At 31.9% G+C, this 22,891-nt stretch overlaps 2 protein-coding genes across 2 annotated transcripts; one reads left to right on the forward strand and one right to left on the reverse strand.

Moving 5' to 3' along the window:
* Positions 1-615: 615 nt before the first annotated feature.
* LOC111894451 (dnaJ protein ERDJ2) lies at positions 616-6,991 on the forward strand. Its single transcript, XM_023890533.3, has 10 exons — positions 616-775; positions 1,795-2,061; positions 2,157-2,373; positions 3,023-3,129; positions 3,282-3,499; positions 4,490-4,667; positions 4,751-4,870; positions 5,171-5,257; positions 5,343-5,453; positions 6,038-6,991. Exons 2-10 carry the CDS (start codon positions 1,876-1,878, stop codon positions 6,854-6,856), a joined length of 2,043 nt encoding a protein of 680 aa, XP_023746301.1. The 5' UTR covers positions 616-775; positions 1,795-1,875; the 3' UTR covers positions 6,857-6,991.
* Positions 6,992-10,615: 3,624 nt separating this feature from the next.
* On the reverse strand, positions 10,616-12,898 carry LOC111894442 (tyrosine-protein phosphatase RLPH2). The gene is made up of 4 exons (XM_023890526.3): positions 12,217-12,898; positions 12,081-12,148; positions 11,823-12,002; positions 10,616-11,069 (listed from the first exon to the last, which is right to left on the reverse strand). The coding sequence occupies exons 1-4, from the start codon at positions 12,743-12,745 to the stop codon at positions 10,905-10,907; spliced, it is 942 nt and encodes a 313-aa protein (XP_023746294.1). The 5' UTR covers positions 12,746-12,898; the 3' UTR covers positions 10,616-10,904.
* Between the last annotated feature and the right edge of the window lie 9,993 nt (positions 12,899-22,891).

Here is a 22,891-nt window from a genome sequence, read left to right on the forward strand (position 1 = left end):
GACACGAAAATAAACGAGTTTTGATTCTAACCCATTAACTGTCAAATAAATGGATCGTGTTCAAGTTAGTATTTGAGTTCACAGGTCAACCCACACACACATATATATATATATATATATATATATATATATATATATATATATATATATATATATATATATATATATATATTACTGTTTTAAAGTAGGGACGCCGAAGGTATTTCACCATTTGATGAAAACACATAGACATCTTGTCTTGCATTTGCAAGCGATTATGCATAATGCCCTCCTGCAGTCTGAGAAGATTTGAACCCATGAACTTCATTTGGAAAAATTTACCGTATAATATATTAGATCCAAGTTATGCAACTGTTTCTATCAGCATATACATGTTGCGTGCCCTAAATAAAATTGATTCTCAATATTACTTAAATAATATTTTGGTTAATCTGCCGACCCGTCAAACCGTGAACCTAAATTTGCCTCACGAACCCAAATTTGACCAGCGAAACCCGTATAACAAATCATCCCAAACCATGCACAATTTGTATAATTATCCTAAAAGATATTTATCATTTTTAATAAAAAAAAAAAGGTAAAAAAGGAAAAGTTTAAGAAAAAGGAAAACCTTGGCGTACCCGATGAGTCATAAATACGAAAGTACGTTTAGTTACGTAAGATCTAAATAACTAGGGCTCCATTTGCGTATAGCAAAGTCCTAAACCAGGTCAGGTTCCGACTTTCTCCGGTCGACTTCCGATCAACACATCTTGTAAACTGAAACCCCCACAAGGTAAACCAATCACTTAACAGTTTCAAAATCCTTATCAAATGTTTATGCTTCTTATGGTTGCCGATTCATGTTACTCGACTTTATCAGAATTATCTTAGTCTTTTCATCTTCCATTTCGGTGTATGTTCGTAATTGCGTTTGTATACATACATATTTATATGTATGAATCGATTGTTTAGTTCTGTTTGTAGTTAAATTGTGCTCCATTGTTTCTACATAAGTAATTAGGTAAAGTTTTTTTTTTTTTTTTTTTTTTTTTTTTTTTTTCTTTTACATGGTTGTCGAATTCACTTATACAGGTTCGATGAAAAACCATTTAGGTTACAAATTCGACAAGTGTTGCTGTTTTAAGAAAAATAAACAATCACTACATCAAATCTTTCTGCATCTACATGGTTAAAACTGATGATTAGCTAACTAGGTTGATCTCAATTCTCAAGAGTCTAGGACTCTAGGTATCTCGAGGCTTATTGATGTTATCATGTTGACAATTGTTGAATGTTGATCATCTCTTAAACATATCGAGGCTGTATTTGTTTACTTTTGGGAGAAAGCTAGTTAAGGTTTTTTGTATAAAACTAAATGCTATTCTATACATAGAGGCGACCCCTATTCATTGAAATTGAGTTTTTGGTAGTTGCTAATAAAGGCTTGACTAAGGGGAAAAAAGCTGCTTGTTTTGATTCTAAAACTAAAAATAACCCTTTGATAGAGGGTTTTAAAACAGAATTTTGAGATGATTACATATTTACATTAGTCTCTGTAAACCTTATTTGTCCTTTTACTTGTTTATAATTGGAAAAAGATTTACGCATTAGTCGTTCGAAGTAGAATAAAATTGATTGTATGCATGTGTTTATATCATAATTCATAAGTATCCCTATCTTCTTATTTTGATTATTAGTTTCTATAATCATTGCTGATCATGTATTTTAACCAATGACTTAAGTCAGTCATTCATATGATAACAAATCAATCTTCTCTTTTTCTTACCTAATGTTACATACTTCCCTTCTCAGTATAACCTCCAATCCAGGGTTGCCACCTGGCAAAGGCGTATCATATCCAAGAAGAATAACTTTCCAAATTCAACAATCAACATGGCTGCATCAGAAGATAGCAATACTCTTTTTCCAATCTTTATCTTCTCCATATTGGCTCTTCCTTTAGTACCTTACACAATATTCCAGTTATACCATTTAGCTACAAAGAAGGCCAAAATCGCCAAATGTCAATGTTCAGTCTGCTTACAATCTGGAAAGTACCACAAGTCTATATTTAGACGTGTGAGTATAATGATTCATAATCTTTTATTTCAGTTTTATATAGTATGTAATCTAACACATTTCTGAATTCTTTTTTGGTTTTATGTAATAAACAGATATCAAACTTTTCAACCTATAGCAACCTGACTCTTCTTATGCTATGGGTGATCATGGTGTTGTTGGCATATCACATAAAAAGTAGTAGTCATGAAGTGGAAATCTTTGAACCATTTAGTATTCTTGGATTAGAACATGGAGCTACAGATTCAGAAATCAAGAAAGCATATAGGAGACTTTCTATCCAATATCACCCTGATAAAAATCCAGATCCAGGTGGATAATTATTTTAAGTTTTTAACCAACTGTGTAATTTAAATTCTAAATTTCTAACCCTTTAAGGTTGTGTTTGAGGTGCCACAACTAGCTTATTTTTCGAGCTTTTTTAAGTTGTCATGTTTGGCAATCCAAAAAGTAGCTTATAAGCTAGCTTTTTATAAAGCTACTTAGACTAGCTTTTTAGGAGCTTTTTTAAAATTTTCCATATATACCCCATAATTAATTATAAAAACACATTCTTTTAAATGTCCTTTTATGTGATTTCATATTTTTTCAGCTAGCTTTTCAGCTAGTTTTCCCGAACATCATTTTTATCAGTGAGCTTTTTTTATTTAACAGCTAACTTTTCAGCTAATAGCTAGTTTTTCAGCTTGTAAGCCAAACATAGCCTAACTAGCTTTTCAAGAGCTTTTTAAATTTTTTTTTTCCAGATATACCCTTAATTAATTATAAAAAAGCATATTGTTTTAAATGCCTATTTATGTCTTTTTATATCTTTCAAGTAGCTTATCAACTAGTTTTACTTTTACAAAGTGTTATTTTCTATCAGCTAGCTTTTCAGCTACCAGCTAGCTTTTCAGCTATCAGCTAGTATGCCAAAAATAGCCTAAGTCTATTAGTGATAACTTTTTATTTTCTTTTTCAGAGGCACATAATTATTTTGTGGAATATATATCCAAGGCTTATCAAGCTCTAACAGATCCAATATCACGTGAGAATTTTGAAAAATATGGTCATCCCGATGGCAGACAGGTACACCATAATCTTCTTAAAAGACCAAATTACCCTTGTAACTTATAAGTGAAAAGCTAAAAGTTATTCAATTTTTACAGTTCCTTGAAAACATTGATTACACAAATCAAAGTCTATTATTAATTTGTTGAATTGATTTGTGAAAAAAACAGGGGCTACAAATGGGAATTGCTCTCCCTCAGTTTCTATTGAATATTGATGGGACATCAGGGGCAGTGAATTTACTTGGAATTGTTGGGATTTGCATTATTATGCCCTTGGTGATGGCTGTTATGTACTTATCAAGATCATCTAAATATACTGGAAACTATGTCTTGAAGCATACTTTATCTGCATATTTCTATCTTATGAAACCCTCTTTGGCTCCAAGGTACTTTTTTTTTAAAAACTATAATTCAACATTTTTACTTTCACCATTTTATCAATTTAGCAACTTTACTATTTTCTCTAGTGATTAAGCCATTATATACTTTTCTCACCATTAAAGAAATACCAATTTTTCATTGCAAAATGAAGAAAAACACAATGTGGTTTTGCTATTATATTGATTTTAGCTACAAATCTATTTATTTTAATGGATTTGTTACAGATTTGGTCCCAACTTTTTTTTTTTTTGGCAAATTTGTTTCTATATGTTTTTTGAAACTTAGTTTCTTTTACAATTTAGTTTTTTCTTTCTAATTTTTTTGCTTATCTGTTTTTATGCATGTTTTTGAAGATTTTTTACAACCTTTACATGTTTATTTACAAGTTTCTATTATGAATGTTTTTTCTTTTACAAATTCATTTTTGTAAAAACAAATTAGCGTGTATTTTTTTTTTCTTTTAAATTTTTTACAACCCTTGCATGCTTTTTACCATTTTTTTAATCTGTAAAAACAAACATGTAAAAAACATTTTTTTTTTACAATCTTTAAATGCATAAAAACGAACATACAAAAAATTTAAATCCATTTTTTTTTAAATCTATAAAAAACAAAAAATCCTTTAAAAAATGCGCTACTAAAAAAATCAGAAGACGAATTCATAATAAAAACTAAACACCAAAAACAAACTAATTTAAATAAAAAACATCTAAAACCAAAGTTGCGAATTCGTTAAAGAAAAAAGAAGTTGAGACCAAATTCGTAACAAAATTTAAAACTTGGGTGGAAACTGTAAAAACAAAAGTTAGGTAACATGTAAAGCAAACCCACTATTATATAAACCAATTTGTAACAACTTTCATACTCAGTTACTTACAAGTAACATCTCAGGATATAATAAATAGTGTTTATAACCAATGTTGTAGAAAGTTTCAAGTTAAGTATAAAAATATGACCAAAATAATTAATTTAATTATTTGAAAAATTAATTACAGTAAGGTGATGGATGTGTTCATAAAAGCTGCTGAATACATGGAGATTCCAGTGCGTAGAAGTGATGGAGAGCCTCTTCAGAGACTTTTTGTTCTTGTCAGAAGTGAATTAAATCTTGACCTTAAAAATATTAAACAAGAACAAGCTAAATTTTGGAAGCAACATCCCGCTCTAGTCAAGGTTTTTTTAATCTTCCTTTAAATTTTTTAATAATCTTTTTTTTTTTTTTTCTATTAATATTTTTTTTTAAAAAAAAATTGCAGACTGAGTTATTAGTTCAAGCTCAATTAACTCGTGAGTCAGGATGTTTGACTCCCTCTTTACAACGTGATTTTAGACGTATACTTGAAGTTGCTCCTCGCCTTCTTGAAGAGTTAATGAAGGTATCTCTATACTTTGTCTTTACTTGTTATAAAGGGAATTTTTTTTTTTTTTGCTTCACAACCGGAATTGGAATCCAAGATTCCATTCCACAGTGCCAAATGGAGGGAATTTAGTTTGGTTGAAATCTTTGAATTCCATGTTTGATGGATTTCATCCTTCTTACGGGAGGCTGGAATGGAAGGAGATTAGTCATTAGTTTCTTTCTTCCTTTTTTATTAAATGACCAAAATACCCTCGTTACTTATGAATCAACATGGTAATTTTTTATCTAAAAAAAGGTATATTTTTTCTTGTTGTAGATGGCGGTTCTACAGCGGCCCCCACATGGACACGGGTGGCTGAGACCTGCAATTGGGGTGGTTGAGCTCTCACAGTGTATAATACAGGTGCTTTTTTATTTTTTATTTTTTATATAATCATTATAATTAATGATTACTAATAATATTATTATTATAAAAATTTGACATGTAGGGAGTTCCATTGAGTGCACGAAAGCCAGTTGGAGGGTCTGTTGAAGGAATTGCCCCTTTTTTGCAACTCCCACATTTCAGTGAGGCTGTTCTTAAAAAGCTTGCCAGAAAGGTATGTAAAAATAGCAACATACTTTCAACTTTTATTTTTTTATTTTTTATTATAAATCTGGACATTATACTTCAAGAAAGAAAGTCTTTGTACATTAAGCACTTTACTATGGAATTAAGTTCCAATTTTTTACAAAACTAAATCCTAAAACCTTTTCCTTCGATTTCCAAAGAATAGCATTATTTATCCAAGCACTTTTCTATTCTTGCAAAATGACCATTTTACCCTTTACATGAACATATATCATTACCATTTTTAGATTAAACAGTAAATGACCATTTCACCCTTTACATAAACATATCATTTAATAACTTACTACTCCATCCTTACTTTCTTCGCTTAAACACAATATTTCCATCAAACAGTAAATGACCATTTTGCCCTTCACAGAAAATCTCTACTTTTGAGGACTTGCACTACTTAACTACCACATCATCACTATCTTAGATTAAACATGATATTTCTTTAAAACATTAAATGACCATTTTACCCTTTACATGACCATCTCATTATCGTATATATGATTACATGATAACTATCTTAGTCAGATTAAACAGTAAATGACCATTTTACCCCTGAAACAGAAAATCCGTACTTTCGAGGACTTCCGCGACCTAACCCAACAAGACCGCTTCGACCTCCTAACAAAAACCGCGGGCTTCTCCCCACTCCAATCCCAAGACATCGAAACCGTGCTCGAGACATTACCATCAATAACCTTCGACATCAAATGTGAAACCGAAGGCGAAGAAGCAATCCAGGAGGGCGATATCGTAACTATGCGTGGTTGGGTCACACTCAACCGCTCCAACCACAAAATCCGTTCCCTCCCACATTGCCCAAACTACCCTTTCCACAAAGAAGAAAACTTTTGGCTCCTTTTAGCGGACCCCACATCCAACAGCGTATGGATCTCGCAAAAAGTGAGCTTCATGGACGAATCCGCCGCCCTAATCGCCGCCCCGAAAGTCATCCGGGAGTCGAAGGAATGGGCGGGTGCCACCCCGAAGGAGTTGAATTTGGCGGTGAAGGAGGCGGTGGAGAAGGTGAGGAACGGGTCGAGGTTGGTGATTGGGCGGTTCTTGGCGCCGGAGGAAGGGACTTATAATTTGACTTTGTTTTGTTTGAGTGATTCGTGGTTGGGGTGTGATACGAAAATGAGTTTGAAGTTGAAGGTGTTGAAGAGGAGTAGGGCGGGGATGAGAGGCGGGGTGGCGGTGGTGGAGGAGGGTGTGGAGGATGGTGGTGAGGAGGAGGAAGTGGAGGAGGATGAGTTGTATGATGATGATGAGAGTGAGTATAGTGAAGATGAAGAGGATGTGGAACATGAGGTTGTGGATGATGATGATGTGAATGATGATGATGAGGATAATGATAATGATGAGGATAAGAAAGAGAATTAGAAGATAGTTTTCTTTTTTTTCTTTTTAATATATACTTTGGTTTGTAAGTTATGACTTTGGACTGAATTTTCAAAATTTGTTTAGAACATTTCATAATAATTAATGACTTTAAAGTAGAATCCATACATTTTTAGAGTTTTGGTGTTTGCTTAGTCATATATTATCTAGGGAAATAACTTTCGTTATTTATATATTTATTAATCATCTTTTGTTGTATTGGATTTTGATTTAGATTGATGTTTGAAAAAAGAAAACAAATTAGGTCTAGTTGCTTACATATTGCAATTTTAAAAACTATTCGTTGTTTATTATATGGATATCATTTTAGACCAATGTATTGGAGTTTATATAGTTTACCGTTAAAAAGTCATGATATTAATCTCTATGTAATTTGATTTATATGATTACTACCATGTATCATTTGGGTTTATTTAAAAAAAATTAAATGTCAAATTTTAAACCGGAGAGTTTGAATTTATAAGAAAAATATTAAATTATTAAAATTAAAATGTTTTTTTTTTTTTAAATTTAAACAAATAATTTAGAATTAGATTAAATAAATAAAGAAAACTAAAGAGGTTTTAGTTTAGAAATTTTGAAATTAGAAAGAAAATCAATTTTAGAAATTCATATGCATTTATTTATATCTTTATTGTAAATATTATATTTAAATATTATATGAAATTTAATAAAATGAAAAAAAAATTATAAAATGATTTTTGAAAAAAACTAATTTAAAATAACTACAAATAAATGAGAATATGATATGTTGCAAAACAGATATTTATTTATTAGAGTAGATATTATGGTTTATTTCAATTGTTATTATCATATCTTGTTTTTGTGTCGAAATAAGAATAATATCTAGTTTGACATCTTTATTAGGCTAAACGGTAGTAGAGCCCGAATGCGTTGTATCCGGATAAATGACCCATTTGCACCGTTACGACAAACTTCTCACACCTTTTGGTTGCCGGATAGGTTTACTATTGTTGGTAACTTTGTATTGTATAATGCGGTTGATAAAATCGTTGCTACCGTTTTTGTCCATATTTTTAAGATTGTCAGATATGCCATTAAATTTGGTGCAAGCTGCTCGTAGGTCACGTCATTTTGCATTGGCCGTGTCATACGTTCAGTCCATTTCCATTTCTAAGAGTGTGTGAAAGTGGTCTAAAATACGATTCCAAAAACTGACCCGATTGCGCGTTGCCGATTTCTTCCTGCTACGACATTTGCACATTTAGATGCTGCTACCGTACTATCAAGAGGATTAGCCGCCAAAGGTATCTATCCAGCAGTAGATCTGTCTTGCTATATGAAAATTCAAGCTTTCATTAAAACTTGCTCCTCGCCTTCCCCAGCTACGTAGTTTTTTTTTGGAGCTTTTCCTTTTTTTTTATTTCTTCCAGATGATTGTTGTGTTTCTTGGACCCTTTTCGTCGTCGTCATTGTCAATGTTTATAGGTTGAGATTGAGATAACAAGACTTGAGATGGTTGTGAAGTTTGTTGTTGAAAGGTTTGGAATTGGGGTTGATTAAATTGTTGTGACAGTTGTTGTTGGTAGTAGTTTGAGTGGTATGAAAGATTAGTGAATAGAGGTTGTTGTTGGGTTGAGGATGTTAACAATTGCATGTAATTAATATATGCATATTGATCATTTGTAGAGATGCACAAAGCTCCAATCCGATCCAGTTTGATGACATCAAACCAGTTTCCTTGTAAATCCGATCCGGTTTCAAACCGGTTTTGAACGGTTCTGACCGTTTTTTTAGTAATTTAGGTTTAAATTTCTATGTTTTTTTTTTAATAATTTAGGTTTTAAAGTTTTATGTTTTTTATGTTTTTTTTAATAATTTAGGTTTTAAATTTATGTAATGGGGTTTTAAGTAATGTAAAATATTTATTTATGTTTATTAATTAGTTTTTTTATTTAATCTATTGTCAAAAGAAAATAAAATAAAATAAAATAAAAAATACAGTGAAGTGATAACTATTTCGAAGAGCTAGTGGTTTGGTAGTAAACATGTAGTGGATATAACATGGCCTATAAATGATAATATTTTTCTAGTGGATTGCTTGTGACCATTACTATAGCCTTAGGGATAACAATGGGTGAGTATGAATTGGGTATTGTGTGATTCTAGTCACATAACTCTTTATAAAACCATATCCCGAACTTGGTTCTGTCGGGTACCCGACTAATATGTAACCATTGCCCATTGGGTTTAAGTATAGGATAAATTTAGCATCGGAATTTTCATTACCTAAAATATGATAACAATATCCTCCAAAAAAAACTATATGAATTTTAATAATTTAAATTTCTAAGGTCAGGAATTTTAAAGTCTAACAGTTGTTGGTGTCGATGTTTCATCAATAATTACATAACAAACTTTCTGTTTTAATTATTACATATAATACTAACATATAAATTTTAAATTATATATATTAATAATAAAATTATAAGTAGTATAAAAATATAAATCGTTTGAGGTTAGGTAAATGTTATTAAATAATTGGACTAGTATAACCCTTATAACCATCACAAACCAGTGAAATGTTTTAGAAAAAAGCTCATATCTGTCCCATAACCATTTACCTGTATCAAAAATCCCAGGTTTGATTTCTCACGTCGAGTTCGTGTATTTTTGCCATACTTGATCTTTATTATCAAATTGGTGTATGGAATTTAATTTTATAAAGTTTAAGGGCAATTTCGTAATTAAAGAAAGTTACATAAGTAGTTATTAGTAAGGTTCTAAATGGAATGAGGCGTGAGCTTGACAGCAACATCAAGCGTAAGACATGACGAGCCATATGTTTTTTAAGACAGGACAATTTTATATATATTAAAAAAAATCATATAATTATAAAATTATATCAAATATATCGAGTTGTTAGAAGTGTTATATTATCATTTAATTTATATATAAAAAAAAAAAGTTAACAAAACTCAATTGTTTTAAGCCTGCTAAAAAAAAGGAAAACCAAAAACAAAAAAAACTCACGCTTTTGAAAAAAACTCGTGTAATAATGTGATAAGACACGCCTTTTAGAACCATGGTTATGAGAATGAAAATTAGAGTAAATTACATTTTTTTACTCATCTTATTTTTGTAATTTTGGTCCTAAAAAGATTTATATGACAAATTTTCGTCTTTATTTAAAGTTTTTGTAACATTTTTTTTGGTCCTTACTTTAAAATTAAAAGAGCAAACTACATTTTTGGTCTTGAGTGTTTCTTATTTTTGCAATTTTGGCAGCAAAAAATTTCTATCAATTTTGGTCTTGTTCCAAAGAAATGTATTTGAATCTTACCACTAGAATCTTATTCTTCCAAAACCATGCCACTAGTGAGATTATACACCTCAATCATGATCTTTGTTCATGCCATATCAAAATTATTAATAAGAATCATAACATTTCCCTCTACAAAAAAATCATAATTTCTTTTACTTATGAAGCTAATATTTCTTATAATTATTAATAAAAATCAGACTCAACAAAAAAAATATCATCATTTTTTTTACTTATGAAGCTAATATTTCTTGTAATTATTAATAAAAATTACAACATCTAACTTTAAAAAAAATGACACTATTATTATTATTATTTTTTTTACTTATGAAGCTAATATTTCTTGTAATTATTAATAAGAATCACAACATGCTCTACAAAAAAAGTATCACCATTTTGTTTTACTTATGAAGCTAATATTTCTTGTAATTATTAATAAGAATCACAACATTTGACTCTATAAAAAAATATCACCATTTTTTTATTTATGAAGCTAATATTTCTTGTAATTATTAATAAGAATCACAACATCTGACTCTACAAAAAAATATCACCATTTTTTTTATGTATGAAGCTAATATTTCTTGCAATTATTAATAAGAATCATAACATCCTGACTCTACAAAAAAAATATCACCATTTTTTTTATGTATGAAGCTAATATTTCTTGCAATTATTAATAAGAATCATAACATCCGACTCTACAAAAAAATATCACCATTTTTTTACTTATGATTCTAATATTTCTTATAATTTATCGGTGTCTCGGACAATAGTTTTTGAAGGGAGCACAATCGCCGCCACCGGATTTTGTTCCATTCCACCGCCTTCGTCAATAATCAGTCTAAGACCATCTACATGAAGCTTCCCATGGTGACCACTTACCACAATTGTCGCGCTTTTGCTCAATTCCTAATTCATATCAAATATTAATTAGAAATATCATTATGTATAAAAAAAACAATCTACATTGCCATTATAAGTGAAGAAATAAAAGAAAATCGCTATTACGGGTAATACATGTACATGTGGGGGAGAATGGAATCGTATCATACTTTCATTTCTTCCTATCACAACATTTTATTTGAAAATTTTACACAATTATAGCAATGCCATCCAAATACAAAACAAATTTCACTGCTATAATGTAACTTTTTTAAAATGTAATGTCCTGATAAGGAAAAAAAACCAAAAGAACAAATCACATTTTTGGTCCCTTAGTATAGTTAATTTTTCCAATTTTAGTCCAAAAAGTTATCTTGCTATTTTGGTCCTTATTTGAAGCTTTTGTAATGTTTTTGCTTACTGTTCCAAGTAAAATGACTATTTTTGGTCACCTGAGTATAAACGATTTTTGCAATTTTGGTTAAAAAATACAGTCATTTTACTTTAAACAATGACCAAAACTTTACAACAACCTCAAAAAGGACCTGTCTGGGACCAAAATTGAAAAAATCAGCTATACTCAGGGACCAAAATTATACTCTACTCTCGAACATATAATACTAGACTAGGTAGATTTTTCAAAGTACAACACCTTAACAAGAAAAACTTAAAAGTATAATGTTATATAATAATAAAACGAAAGTAAAATGCTATGATACACAAATAAATAAAAATACATTGTTATTTCTTGCATTTAACATTTTAAGATTTTAGATTTACCTCGGGGATGTCCCACACACTCTTTCTTCCACTAAGTGGCTCCACCTTTGGAATTCTCGTGTCTTTTTCCTTCAAATATTTAATTTGTTCTTTCACATCTTTCCCTTTTTCCAAACCACCATGAACAGCGATTAATTTACAAGATTGAAGTCCATTTTCTGTCTCTATGAACACATTCTCCTAAATAAAATTATCATAAGATAAAATGCAAGCATATAGAGGTTATTTCAAGTAAAAAAAAAAGGGTAAAATTCTAACCTCTTCATAAATCCAAACCAAATTAGAAAGAAACTTTTTGTGATCATCAGGAACTGCTTTCATCAAATCTATACAATCCATTCACAACTTAATCATGGAATTAATTTAATCACAACATTTAAAGTGAAATACATACCAGAAGATCCATGAGGAACACCATAAGATTCGAATGTGGTTCCAGCATCATAAATCGAACCCTTATACTCTGTTCCTTTAGCAGTATTAAACTTAACAGTAATCTTCCCAGCCCATCTCCTCCCTTGCAAATGCATCTTCTCATACCCATCATCTTTATACCACCCTTCTCTTTCTTCGCTAGGCTTAAACTCCTCCCACGTATCGGAAAAAGCCGATCCGTCTGGCGGCGGTGGGATGGCTCCTAGAAACGCTGCGAACGCGAAATCATGGTTGCCGGCGAGGAAGACGTGGGATTGATTTGGGTATTTGGAAGGAAGTGCGATTAGGAAATCTAGAACTTCGCGAGTATGGGGACCTCGGTCACAGTAATCGCCGAGGAAGATGATGTGGGCGTAGTGGAAATCGGAAGGTGGGATTAGGGTTTGGAGATTGGACCAGAGATTTTGGAGCTTGGTTATGTATCCATGGATGTCGCCGATGCAAATCACGACCTTTGGTTTGGTGGTTGTTGGAGGTGCGATTGACATGATTTCGAGTGTGTGTGTGTTTCTGGGTGGGAAATGAATGGTGGAATCAGGAATGAAACGAATTAAGAAAAAGGTTTGTCGTTTTTTCAAGATTTTTTCGTTAAAATTTTCCAAAAAAAATCCAACTCTGTTTTGATCAAGTTCTTGAACTTCTGCAATTTCAAGGAGATGTGGTCCGAAGTCCGAACCGGGTTAGAAATGAACCAATCACCGGTCCAATGGGTTGTATTTTTAGAAACACTATTAAAACTAAAACCAAAGTTTTGAAAACCGGACCGGAGACCGAACCGGTCGTCTTACTGGTTCGATGGTTCAAGTGGTCCAACCGGTCTCAAAAACCAGAAAAACCGGATGATGTCATAATTATTTTTAATTATATAAAAATACAAAAAATGAAAAAAATAAATATTTTTTAAGATTTTCGGTTTTGACCGGTTCAACCGGACCGGTTTTCACCGGTTAACACGAATACCGGTTTTTTTGCCTTAAAGAACCAGGTCCGGGACCAATTCCCGATCGAACCAGTCGGTCCGGTCCGGTTTTCAAAACATGGACTAAAACTAGGCATGAGCAAACAGACCGAACCGGCTGGAACCGGCCCAACCCGGGAACGACCCGGAAACCGGCTTCGGCTAAAATCAAGAGCCGAACTGGCCCGACGGTTCTACCGGTTCTAGGAATGACAATGGGGTGGGTTCGGAGCGGGGCATGGTTTCCCAAACCCGCCCCGATATCTTTCGGGTATCTTATTGGGGCGCCCCGTTGGGTTCGGGTTTTCCCGTCGGGTTTCGGGTATCTTATCGGGTTTATAACAATTCATAACGAAATTTTTATTCCATTTTAGGGTACCCCGATGTCTTATAAAAAATTATGTGTTCTAGCCTCCCTTTTCAATTAAAAATATGATGAATCACTTTAATAAAATTAACTCGACGTTATATTAATAATTATTTGATTTAATTTTAGTGTAATACGTCAAAACATAAAAAATATCATTCACACCGGATTGTTAATAACTAAAAAGAGTGTCCATAGTAACTATTTTATCTTTGAATGCGTGCAATTAACATATATATATATATATATATATATATATATATATATATATATATATTCAGGGCGGGTCGGGTCGGGGTGAGGATAACCCACTCCCTGCCCCGAAACCGATAAAAAAACCTAATAACGACCCGTTACCTGACCCGAAATAATCGGGTTTCGGGTTTCCCCATCGGGTTTGGGTTTTTTTGACATCCCTAATCGGTTTCGGTTTTTGCCGGGTTTTCGATTTTGGAACCGGTCTGATTTGACACGTTTCTTTGTGAGGCTTGTAACTCATTCAATTTTTAACCAAATCAAGCGTTTTTATAGTCTAAACTTAACTATAAAACCTAAACTAGGTGTAGAAAAAAAATTCAGGTAAAAAAAACTTAAATTGAGTGAGTTATGCATATTTAAACAACAAAGTTAAATTATGTTTAAATGTTGTAACATAAAAAATTCTGATTTGACACCTTTCTTTGTGGGGCTTGTAACTCATTCAATTTATAACAAAATCAAGCGTTTTTATAGTCTAAACTTAACTACAAATCTTAATCTACATGTAGGAAAAAGATTCGGGTCAAAACAAGTTAAATTGAGTGAGTTATGCACATTTGAACAACAAAGTCAGATTACATTTAATTGCTAAAACATAAAAAAATTATGATTTGACACAATTCCTTGCGGGCCTTGTAACTCATTCAATTTTTAACTAAATCAGACGTTTTTATAGTCTAAACTTAACTACAAATCCTAATATAGATGTAGGAATTAGATTTAGGTCACAACAAGTTAAATTGAGTGAGTTATGCACATTTGAACAACAAAGTCAGATTAAATTTAATTGCTGAAACATAAAAAAAGAAAATTATGATTTTACATCCTTCCTTGCGGGGCTTGTAACTCATTCAAATTTTAACCAAATCAAGCATTTTTATAGTTTAAACTTAACTACAAATCATAAGCTACATTTAGGAAAAAGATTCAGGTCAAAAAAAGTTAAATTAAGTGAGTTATGCAACTTTCAAAATTTGAGTGAGTTATCCGGTCCGGTTCCCGGTTTTGGGCCGATTCCAACTACCGGTTCTTACCGGGTCCCGGTTCCAAAAATTGACGAAATTATAGTATCGGTTCCGGCCCGACTGGTTCCAGTTCTTGTTCTGGGACCGGTTCCGGCTGGTTCCCCGGTCCATATGCTCATCCCTAATTAAAACAATACCATAAATAGATTAAAAAAGAATATTTGTTTTTTTCACCTAACCTCCATACGTCAAAGCATTTATTTAGAACACTAATATTTAAAAAAATAATAGATGGTTAGTTACTAATTTATGAGTTATGAGTTATGACATTAGCTTTTATGTTTATATATAAATGATTTTTGATTTCTTCAGTCTTTATTATTTTTTTTATTTTAACAATGCTATTTCTCTTAAAATCGGATTGGTAGTTTTGATATTTTCTAGCATTTTAGCCACTAACTTGTTACTTGCCACAAAACAGCTTTGGTTCTTCTTCAAAGGTATTCATATGTTAAGACCGGATTACATCGGACTAAAACTTTTTGACCTACTTTGATCGAGTTTTTTTTTTGTGATGAGCATGATCCATGCCCACATCTATTTTTTGGGTAATTAAACATTTTTATTACAAAATTTAACTTCGCTTAAGTTTTTTAATATTTGATAAAAAGCGATGTCGATATAAAAATGGGAGATGAATCATAAATCACATTTGAAAGCTGTGCCTAGGACACATTGGAAAGACATAGTAGTAGTTGCATGGAAAGAATGGCAAAAACGTTTTGTTTAGCACATTAAAAGCCTAAGCACTATTCATAAGAAAGTACGTTGTGTGGTTGTATCATGAAAAGCATGAAAGCATTTATTCATGTTAAAAGTGTTTTGTACTTAGCCAATTAAAAGGTTTGAAGTAGATATAAAGCCTAGTATTCAAGGAATCTTGTATTTTGGGGTATGTTAACTTAATACTTGAAGTTGTAAAGGTATATTCACCCATAAACCATATATTAAAAAGTTGACAAAATTACAAAAATGGACATGTGGTACGTATTTTTTCTGGGTTTTAGTTAAAACTTCGATTTTTTTGGATTGAGTCTTTTTAATCTAGTTTCGTTGTGTATACGGTCCCTTCGAATATTGAAATGTGTATAATACCCTTGGGTATTTATTTTCCATTTTTTTTTAAAAATCTAATATATATTTATTTGTTTAAATAATTAACAAATACGAGCCCCCCCTCCCCCATATCTCTCTCTCTCTCTCTTTCTCTCTCTCTCTCTCTCTCTCTCTCTCTCTCTCCATGTGTTTGCTTGTCCCCAAAAAATCAAGAATAGACCCAAAACAAACCTCCATCCCCACCACTCACCTACTTCTTCTTCGGTCACCTGTTCATCTTCTCCGTTTTCCAGCAACGAACTCACCCAATTTTGAGGTTCTAGTGGTGCTACAGCTAAATCGCCAATGGTGCTACACCCAAATCATGGTTTCCGGTGGTGCTACAAACATAATGAAAGCTTCACCGCCACCGACTCACAATTCCACCCTTCTCGCTTCCACCGTCGCTCCCACTGTCGCCGACGTGCCAGACTCCCTCCGTCCCTCCAGTGAATGAAAGCAAACGACACCACCACCATCATTTTTGTCTTTGTTGTTTCTCCTAATCCATTGGTTTCGCCGGAATCAATTGAAGCTACAAAGGGATTAAGGGCTTCTGGGGGATTTCATCATGTGTGCTTGGGTGTTTCTCCTTCCCTCATTAACCTGTTGGAAGAAATGGAAGCTAGAGATGATTTCTTCTCCTCCCTAGTGATTAGTTTCCTCTTATTTCTTATCCCAATGTTTTTTTTGCTTTATTTTTTCGCAACTGATCTAATAGATGGATTTGCGAGGGTCGAAGGTTGAAGGTGATGGATTTGTATTTCAATTACTCTTTTTTCGAATTAGATCTGGAAGATGGATCTACAAGCTTCCCCTTGATCAAGGCTCCTTCTCCAAGTTTCTTCTTCTTCAAGGTTCACTAAACACACACAAAGAAGTCAAATCTCTCAAGATGAACTAGGGTTTCGAAATAAGGCTAAAAGGGCAATGAAGGCTGGGAAATGAGAGAACCTTGGGATATAATGTTGCTTAAATAGGGTCCAAACCCTAAAAATTAGGGTTTGCACTCTGGCCACCTACGCTCAGCGTACGTATCCAACTCCCAAAATTACAAAAATGCTATTTCGACCCAATTTTACAATCAATTCACTTCCAAGGTCTAAAATGAAATGAATTCTCATACATAGGGTTTAAAATGAAAGTAACTTAATATTGAGATGTTACAAGCATTGGTCCCTAGCCTCCGCCACCTTTCAACTTGCTACATACCAACACCTGATCAATAATTTAACAAGTTCCTTAAAACTTGTAACCACTTACTACGAGCTAAACTCGGTGACCATTCGTCACCAAACTAATTATTCCTCATAATAATACTACTGTTGGCTTAACCCTGTAAGTGTTAGCTAAATTTCACACATTCGGTAACTCCTGTAAATTAGGGTTTATAACCCTTACTATCCAAACTATGTATTTAACCGTAAGATTTATCTTTTAATCTTACCATAGACTTCATAATAGCATCATATCACAGATTCCCGTAATACATACTCGGGTCTAACAACCCACCACAAAATATTACATAAACGTAAGTATGTAATAATAGGATAAAAGGTACATCAACTAATCCCGTAACTCAACCCTCGTATCTCGTATCCTAGTATGACTTTGCAGTAATAATTCTCTGGAAACACCTCCTGAGCCTCTCTCCTGACTGCGTGTGCCAAAAATCTTCGAATGACACAAAACAAACATATATATACTATACCGAAATAATGCCGAAGTAATCAGGTGGCCGCGTCGCATCCACGTTTCTCTCCACAAAACTATCGCGTGTCGTAGTCGTTGCCACGTGTCATGTACGATCACCATATATATAATTAAAAGTTTAATATATATTATACGTATAAGAAAATTAAGTCGAATCGCTATTACGCCTCATTCACAAAGCCGATCTATAAGGGGAGTATAAGGAAACTGCCTATAAAATGGTAGTTGAATGGGTGTCTACTCTCACCCACCGCTTCCTTGATTGGTGGAGGGTCATTAGCCGAATGGGTTTGATAGGACATAAAATCATTAAAAGTATAGTGATATAAAGTAACTAAACTATTTTCTAAAAATCTCACTCTTAGTTACTTTAAGAAAAATGTGAATTTGTTTGCTAATCCATGAAGTTGCACATTACACTTTATAAGTCGTTAGTGGAGCGTGTGCAGTTAACCGACACACTAATGGGGGACTAATAAAGGGTGGTGATGGGTATCTCGAAAAATTACCATTGATTAATGGAGTGTGTATGGTTAACTGACACATTAAAACGAGATGATAAATGACGTCAAGAGTACTAAGCTAATTTGCATGGTTATTCACATCCCATTTGTGATCCTCGGTATCCCAATCACAAAAGTGAGAACATAATCGAGATTAAACATGTCATTGATTAGATTCAATGTATCTCAAAAGATCTAGGAGTTTCATAAGATTGAAATTGGTATAAGCATTACCTACCTAAAATAGACTCGAATTTGATTTCAACATCCCTCTTCAAAGTTCGAATCAAAATATGGATCCTAGCCTTAATTTAAATTTATGGGTTAATAATTAAGGATTAAAATCAACTACCTTGAATTCTCTTTTCTCCTATTATAGATGTCAATTCAAGACAAAAATAGTCTTCCTAATTCTTTTGGAAATGGTTTTCCTCTACCATCTGAAGATAATCTTCCACATTTTGATCAAGGTGAAAGTATGTTCCCTTCTTAAAGCAATGGTGGAAATGGACATCATGTTTCTCCACCTCTTCCTCCTACCCCTCCTCCAATAATTATCCCCATGTCACAAGTTGAAAGATACGAAACTACTCAAGCCCTATTGTCATGAAAGCATCGAGATGAAAATTCTATATGTGCGCATGTTCTAGAAATGAAATTGCACATTGACAAATTGGATAGAATTGGTGTCGTTTTCCCAAGGGAGCAGTCTATTGATTTGGTTCTACTTTCACTTCCTGAGTCATATAGCCAGTTCATTAAGAAATTTTATATAAGCGACCACAACGTGACCCTAATCGATCTGACACATATGTTGATTGTTGTTGAAGCAAAAATGCTTGAGAGCACAAGTGAAGCAAAAGTGTTTGAAGGATCTAAGTCCAAAATTTCCATAGACATTGACAATAGTGACAATGGTAGTCCAGAAAAGATTTCTCTTCGTAGTGGAAATAGATCAGCCAATGTCAAACTATTTGATCATATGGTAAAGAGAAAGGCTAGTTATGAGATAGTTTCATGTGCTAATCCTAAAGAGTCCATATGTTTCTATTGTCAAGTGAAGGGACATTGGTTGTAAAGCTGTCCTGACTACCTGAAAGATCTTAGAGATGGTAAAGTCAAGTCATGTGACTCTATGTCAGGTACATCCACTATCTAAATCCATTATTTAAATAAGTTCCTATTCATAGAGTCTTATTACATTATGTGATGATCATATTTTGATGGTATTGCAGGATCTAAGAGAAAAAAGGAAGCTTAAGAAGATTGAGCTGAATCTGATCTAAGATATGGATTTCGGTTGCATGGTTAGATGATCAAAATTTTGAAGCTACTACTTAGGAGTTATGATAATTTAATAGATTGCTTAGGAAATGTCTAGAAACATAGTTTTATTTTATAAATTGTAAGGACAAGTTCCAAATTTTTGTTTATTTCTACTCTAATAAATGAAAATCCATTTTGCCACATGTCAAACTCTCATAAGTTTTGACACTTGTCATTTTGTGGTATTTTTGAAATAAATAATATCCACATGTCAATTTCTAGGTTTTTTTAATTTTTAAAATTTAAAGCTACATAATATATATCTCTAAATATTATTAAAAGAGAACCCTTAATTCACCAATAAAGCAATCATGACCCTTGATTGTATTTCAGTCATATGATTTCCACCATTAGATCAAATTGCTGACATCATTTTCTCCAAATAGAAATCAAACATTTAATTATAGAATCTTTAAATTTAGCAATTACATTTCAATCACAATTATATTTAATTATAAAATCTTTAATTATAGAATCTATCATACTTTCTAAAATATATTTCACAATTCGAGCACAATTACATTTAATTATAGAATCTTTAAAATCAACATTTATGTTATCAATTGAAGCATATCATTCTATCTATATATTAAGTATCGGTTTCTCCATAAATCTTGTCAAAAACATGAATAGCCGCCCCACCTTTCTCCTCTATTTTTTTTCTCTTAAACCATAATTCCCTAATCCTCTTCGTCCTCAGGTCAATGGTTGTGCTTCAATTGATGCTTTGTATGTTCATAACAGAATGTAGCACCATAAATTGGTTCTTTTTTTCTCATGTATTCTTAGAATTTATGTATTGCCTCTTACTTGCATCTCCAATTATCACACCTGTGTTTTGGCTTCACACAAATCTCTACAAACTGAAGCAAGCATCTCCATCTTTTGAAGATCTATGCAATCATTTACCCTAATTAACATTGTTCATAATTTAACTCCCTTATTTATAGTTTTTGGCTTCAATATTCAAACTTGTTTAGTTTTTTCTTTTTTAAAAAACTCATCTTTAAATATTATTAAAAGAGAACATTTAATTCACCAATGAAACAATCAGGGCCCTTGATTGTGTTTTAATCCTATATTTTCCACCATTAGATCAAACCGATGACATCATCTTCCCCAAATAAAATTCAAACAAAATTACATTTAATTATAGAATCTATAATAATTATAGCATCTTTAAATTCAGTAATTATTTTATCAATTGAAACATATCATTCTATTTATATACATGATATCAGTTTCTCTAATTAATATTGTTCCTAATTTAACTCCCTTATTTATAGCTTTTGATTCCAAATTCAAACTCGTTTATATTTTATTTATTTATTTTTTAAAAAACTCATTAAACAAGAATATCAATAATTAAGTTATTAACCAATAAAATCTAATATAATCCCATTAAATCAGCAAAAATATTTAAGAGTCAAAATTAAAATCAATATTACTCATAATTTATCTTCAACTATATCCCATATAAAATGAACAAAGCTAGTGGAACGGATCAAAAGCAGGATAAAGAAGTAATTTTTTTTATTGTTACACTTCAACTTGCATGAACAAAGACGTATCTGTTGTTCCAAGGTTTTCAATAACTCTTTTATATATATTATTATGATCTTCGATTAAATTTTCAAATTTTATATTATTGAATTTGTTTCTATCAATGGTTTTAGTTTCAAAATCACCATTATAGTACAAGACATTACCGACGTGGTGTCACTTACGTTATTTGATCGTGACGCAAAGAAACTTCTGGAAAAAAAAAACACACTTGAGTTGCTTCAAAAGTTTAATGAGGTTATCGGTATTAACTTCATTACATAAAACTAATTTTTACTTTTTGTCTGTCTATTTTTATAACCGTTAGTTTTTCCATTTTTAGGAGGGTAATATGAAGATTTATCCGTCTGATTTGAAATTACTTTTGGATAAAAAGTTGTCGTTCAAAATTCAAATTTCTCATTATAATTTGAAGAACAATGTTGATGGTTATGTAATCTCAAACTTCAATGTTGATAATAAAATCACTTTTGAATTGAAAAAAAAAATTAACATCGAACGGGTAACATTCTTTTACAAAACATACTACAAACACTACACTTATTAGATTCGTTTTTTTTATATTTTAGTTGATCAACTAACATATGTCTATGTACTACAATTATAGGCGTTGTAATCTGATTCGTTTAACGTTTTATCAACGAAATTCGGATGTCAAGACACATTAAATTTAAAGGTTTTAAATATAATATAACTAAATCTAATATTTTAAATACTTTAAAATATTATTAACTTTTAGATTGACAATATGAATTTATTTTCTATATTTAGGATGCAGTTTCGTTTACTGGTGATAACGTCACACCGGCTTCGAATCTTGATAAAAGTATTGCAACAAGTCCGCTAACTAAGTGGACATCCTTTAAAAAAATGTCTAGACATGAAGAATTAAAACACAACTTGGAATGTGTTTACGATGTTGATAATATGGAGACAATGTCCTCAACCAAACGATCATTAACATCAATCGCAGATTGTACTTATGGAGAATGCAAACCAAAACTGTTAATTCCAAATAAAGAAAAATAATATATGATTTATATGAGTAGTTGAGTGATTTGAGTACAATTGATTTCATATTATCTTTACATACCATTTGGTTTTTGGGTTAGTTTTTTGATTACTTTGTTTAATACTATTCGTTTTTTGGGTTAGAATTTTGATCATCTAAATACCTTTTGGGTTTTATGACATGCTGAATTATTCATCTATTTGCCTTTTGGGTTTAAACTTATATGAATTTAGAATTTTAATCATTTTTTACTCTACTATTCCGTTTGAATGTGAATTTGTTAACATTGTTACAATGTTATTCATTACAACTTCAATATAAATATTAGCAAACTACAACTTTTTATGAAATTATAAACTTTTATAAATCTTTTAACCGTTCTAAAACAATAATTTACAATTTCTTATAAATTTATTGAAAATTTTATTAGTAAACATTTACCATTGAAATATTATTATTTTTTAGATATTAATTATATCCACAATTTTACAGATTTAAATAATAAAACTCATTACAATGACGCTAGAGAGAGGCAAAGACTCAGACTTTTACATTTTTTTGGAAATGGAACTTCCCTAACGAGGGTTTCTGGGCCAGCTTTCACGCACCGACTAATCCCCCGCTGCGAACATGAGGTTATGCCTCATGACACGGAGTCACTGCACGCGAAACTCTATGGCCACAAAGGCTGAGTAGTGCGATGATTTGAACATGAGTCAATAGGTTATCCATCATATCTTCCACATGTCTTACGAAGTCACCGCAACCCAAGTGTATGACATTTACATATACAAAATAGAAGATTGAATTCTAT

The sequence above is a fragment of the Lactuca sativa genome, chromosome 2 (assembly GCF_002870075.4).
Source record: "Lactuca sativa cultivar Salinas chromosome 2, Lsat_Salinas_v11, whole genome shotgun sequence".
NCBI classification, from domain to species: Eukaryota; Viridiplantae; Streptophyta; class Magnoliopsida; order Asterales; family Asteraceae; genus Lactuca; species Lactuca sativa.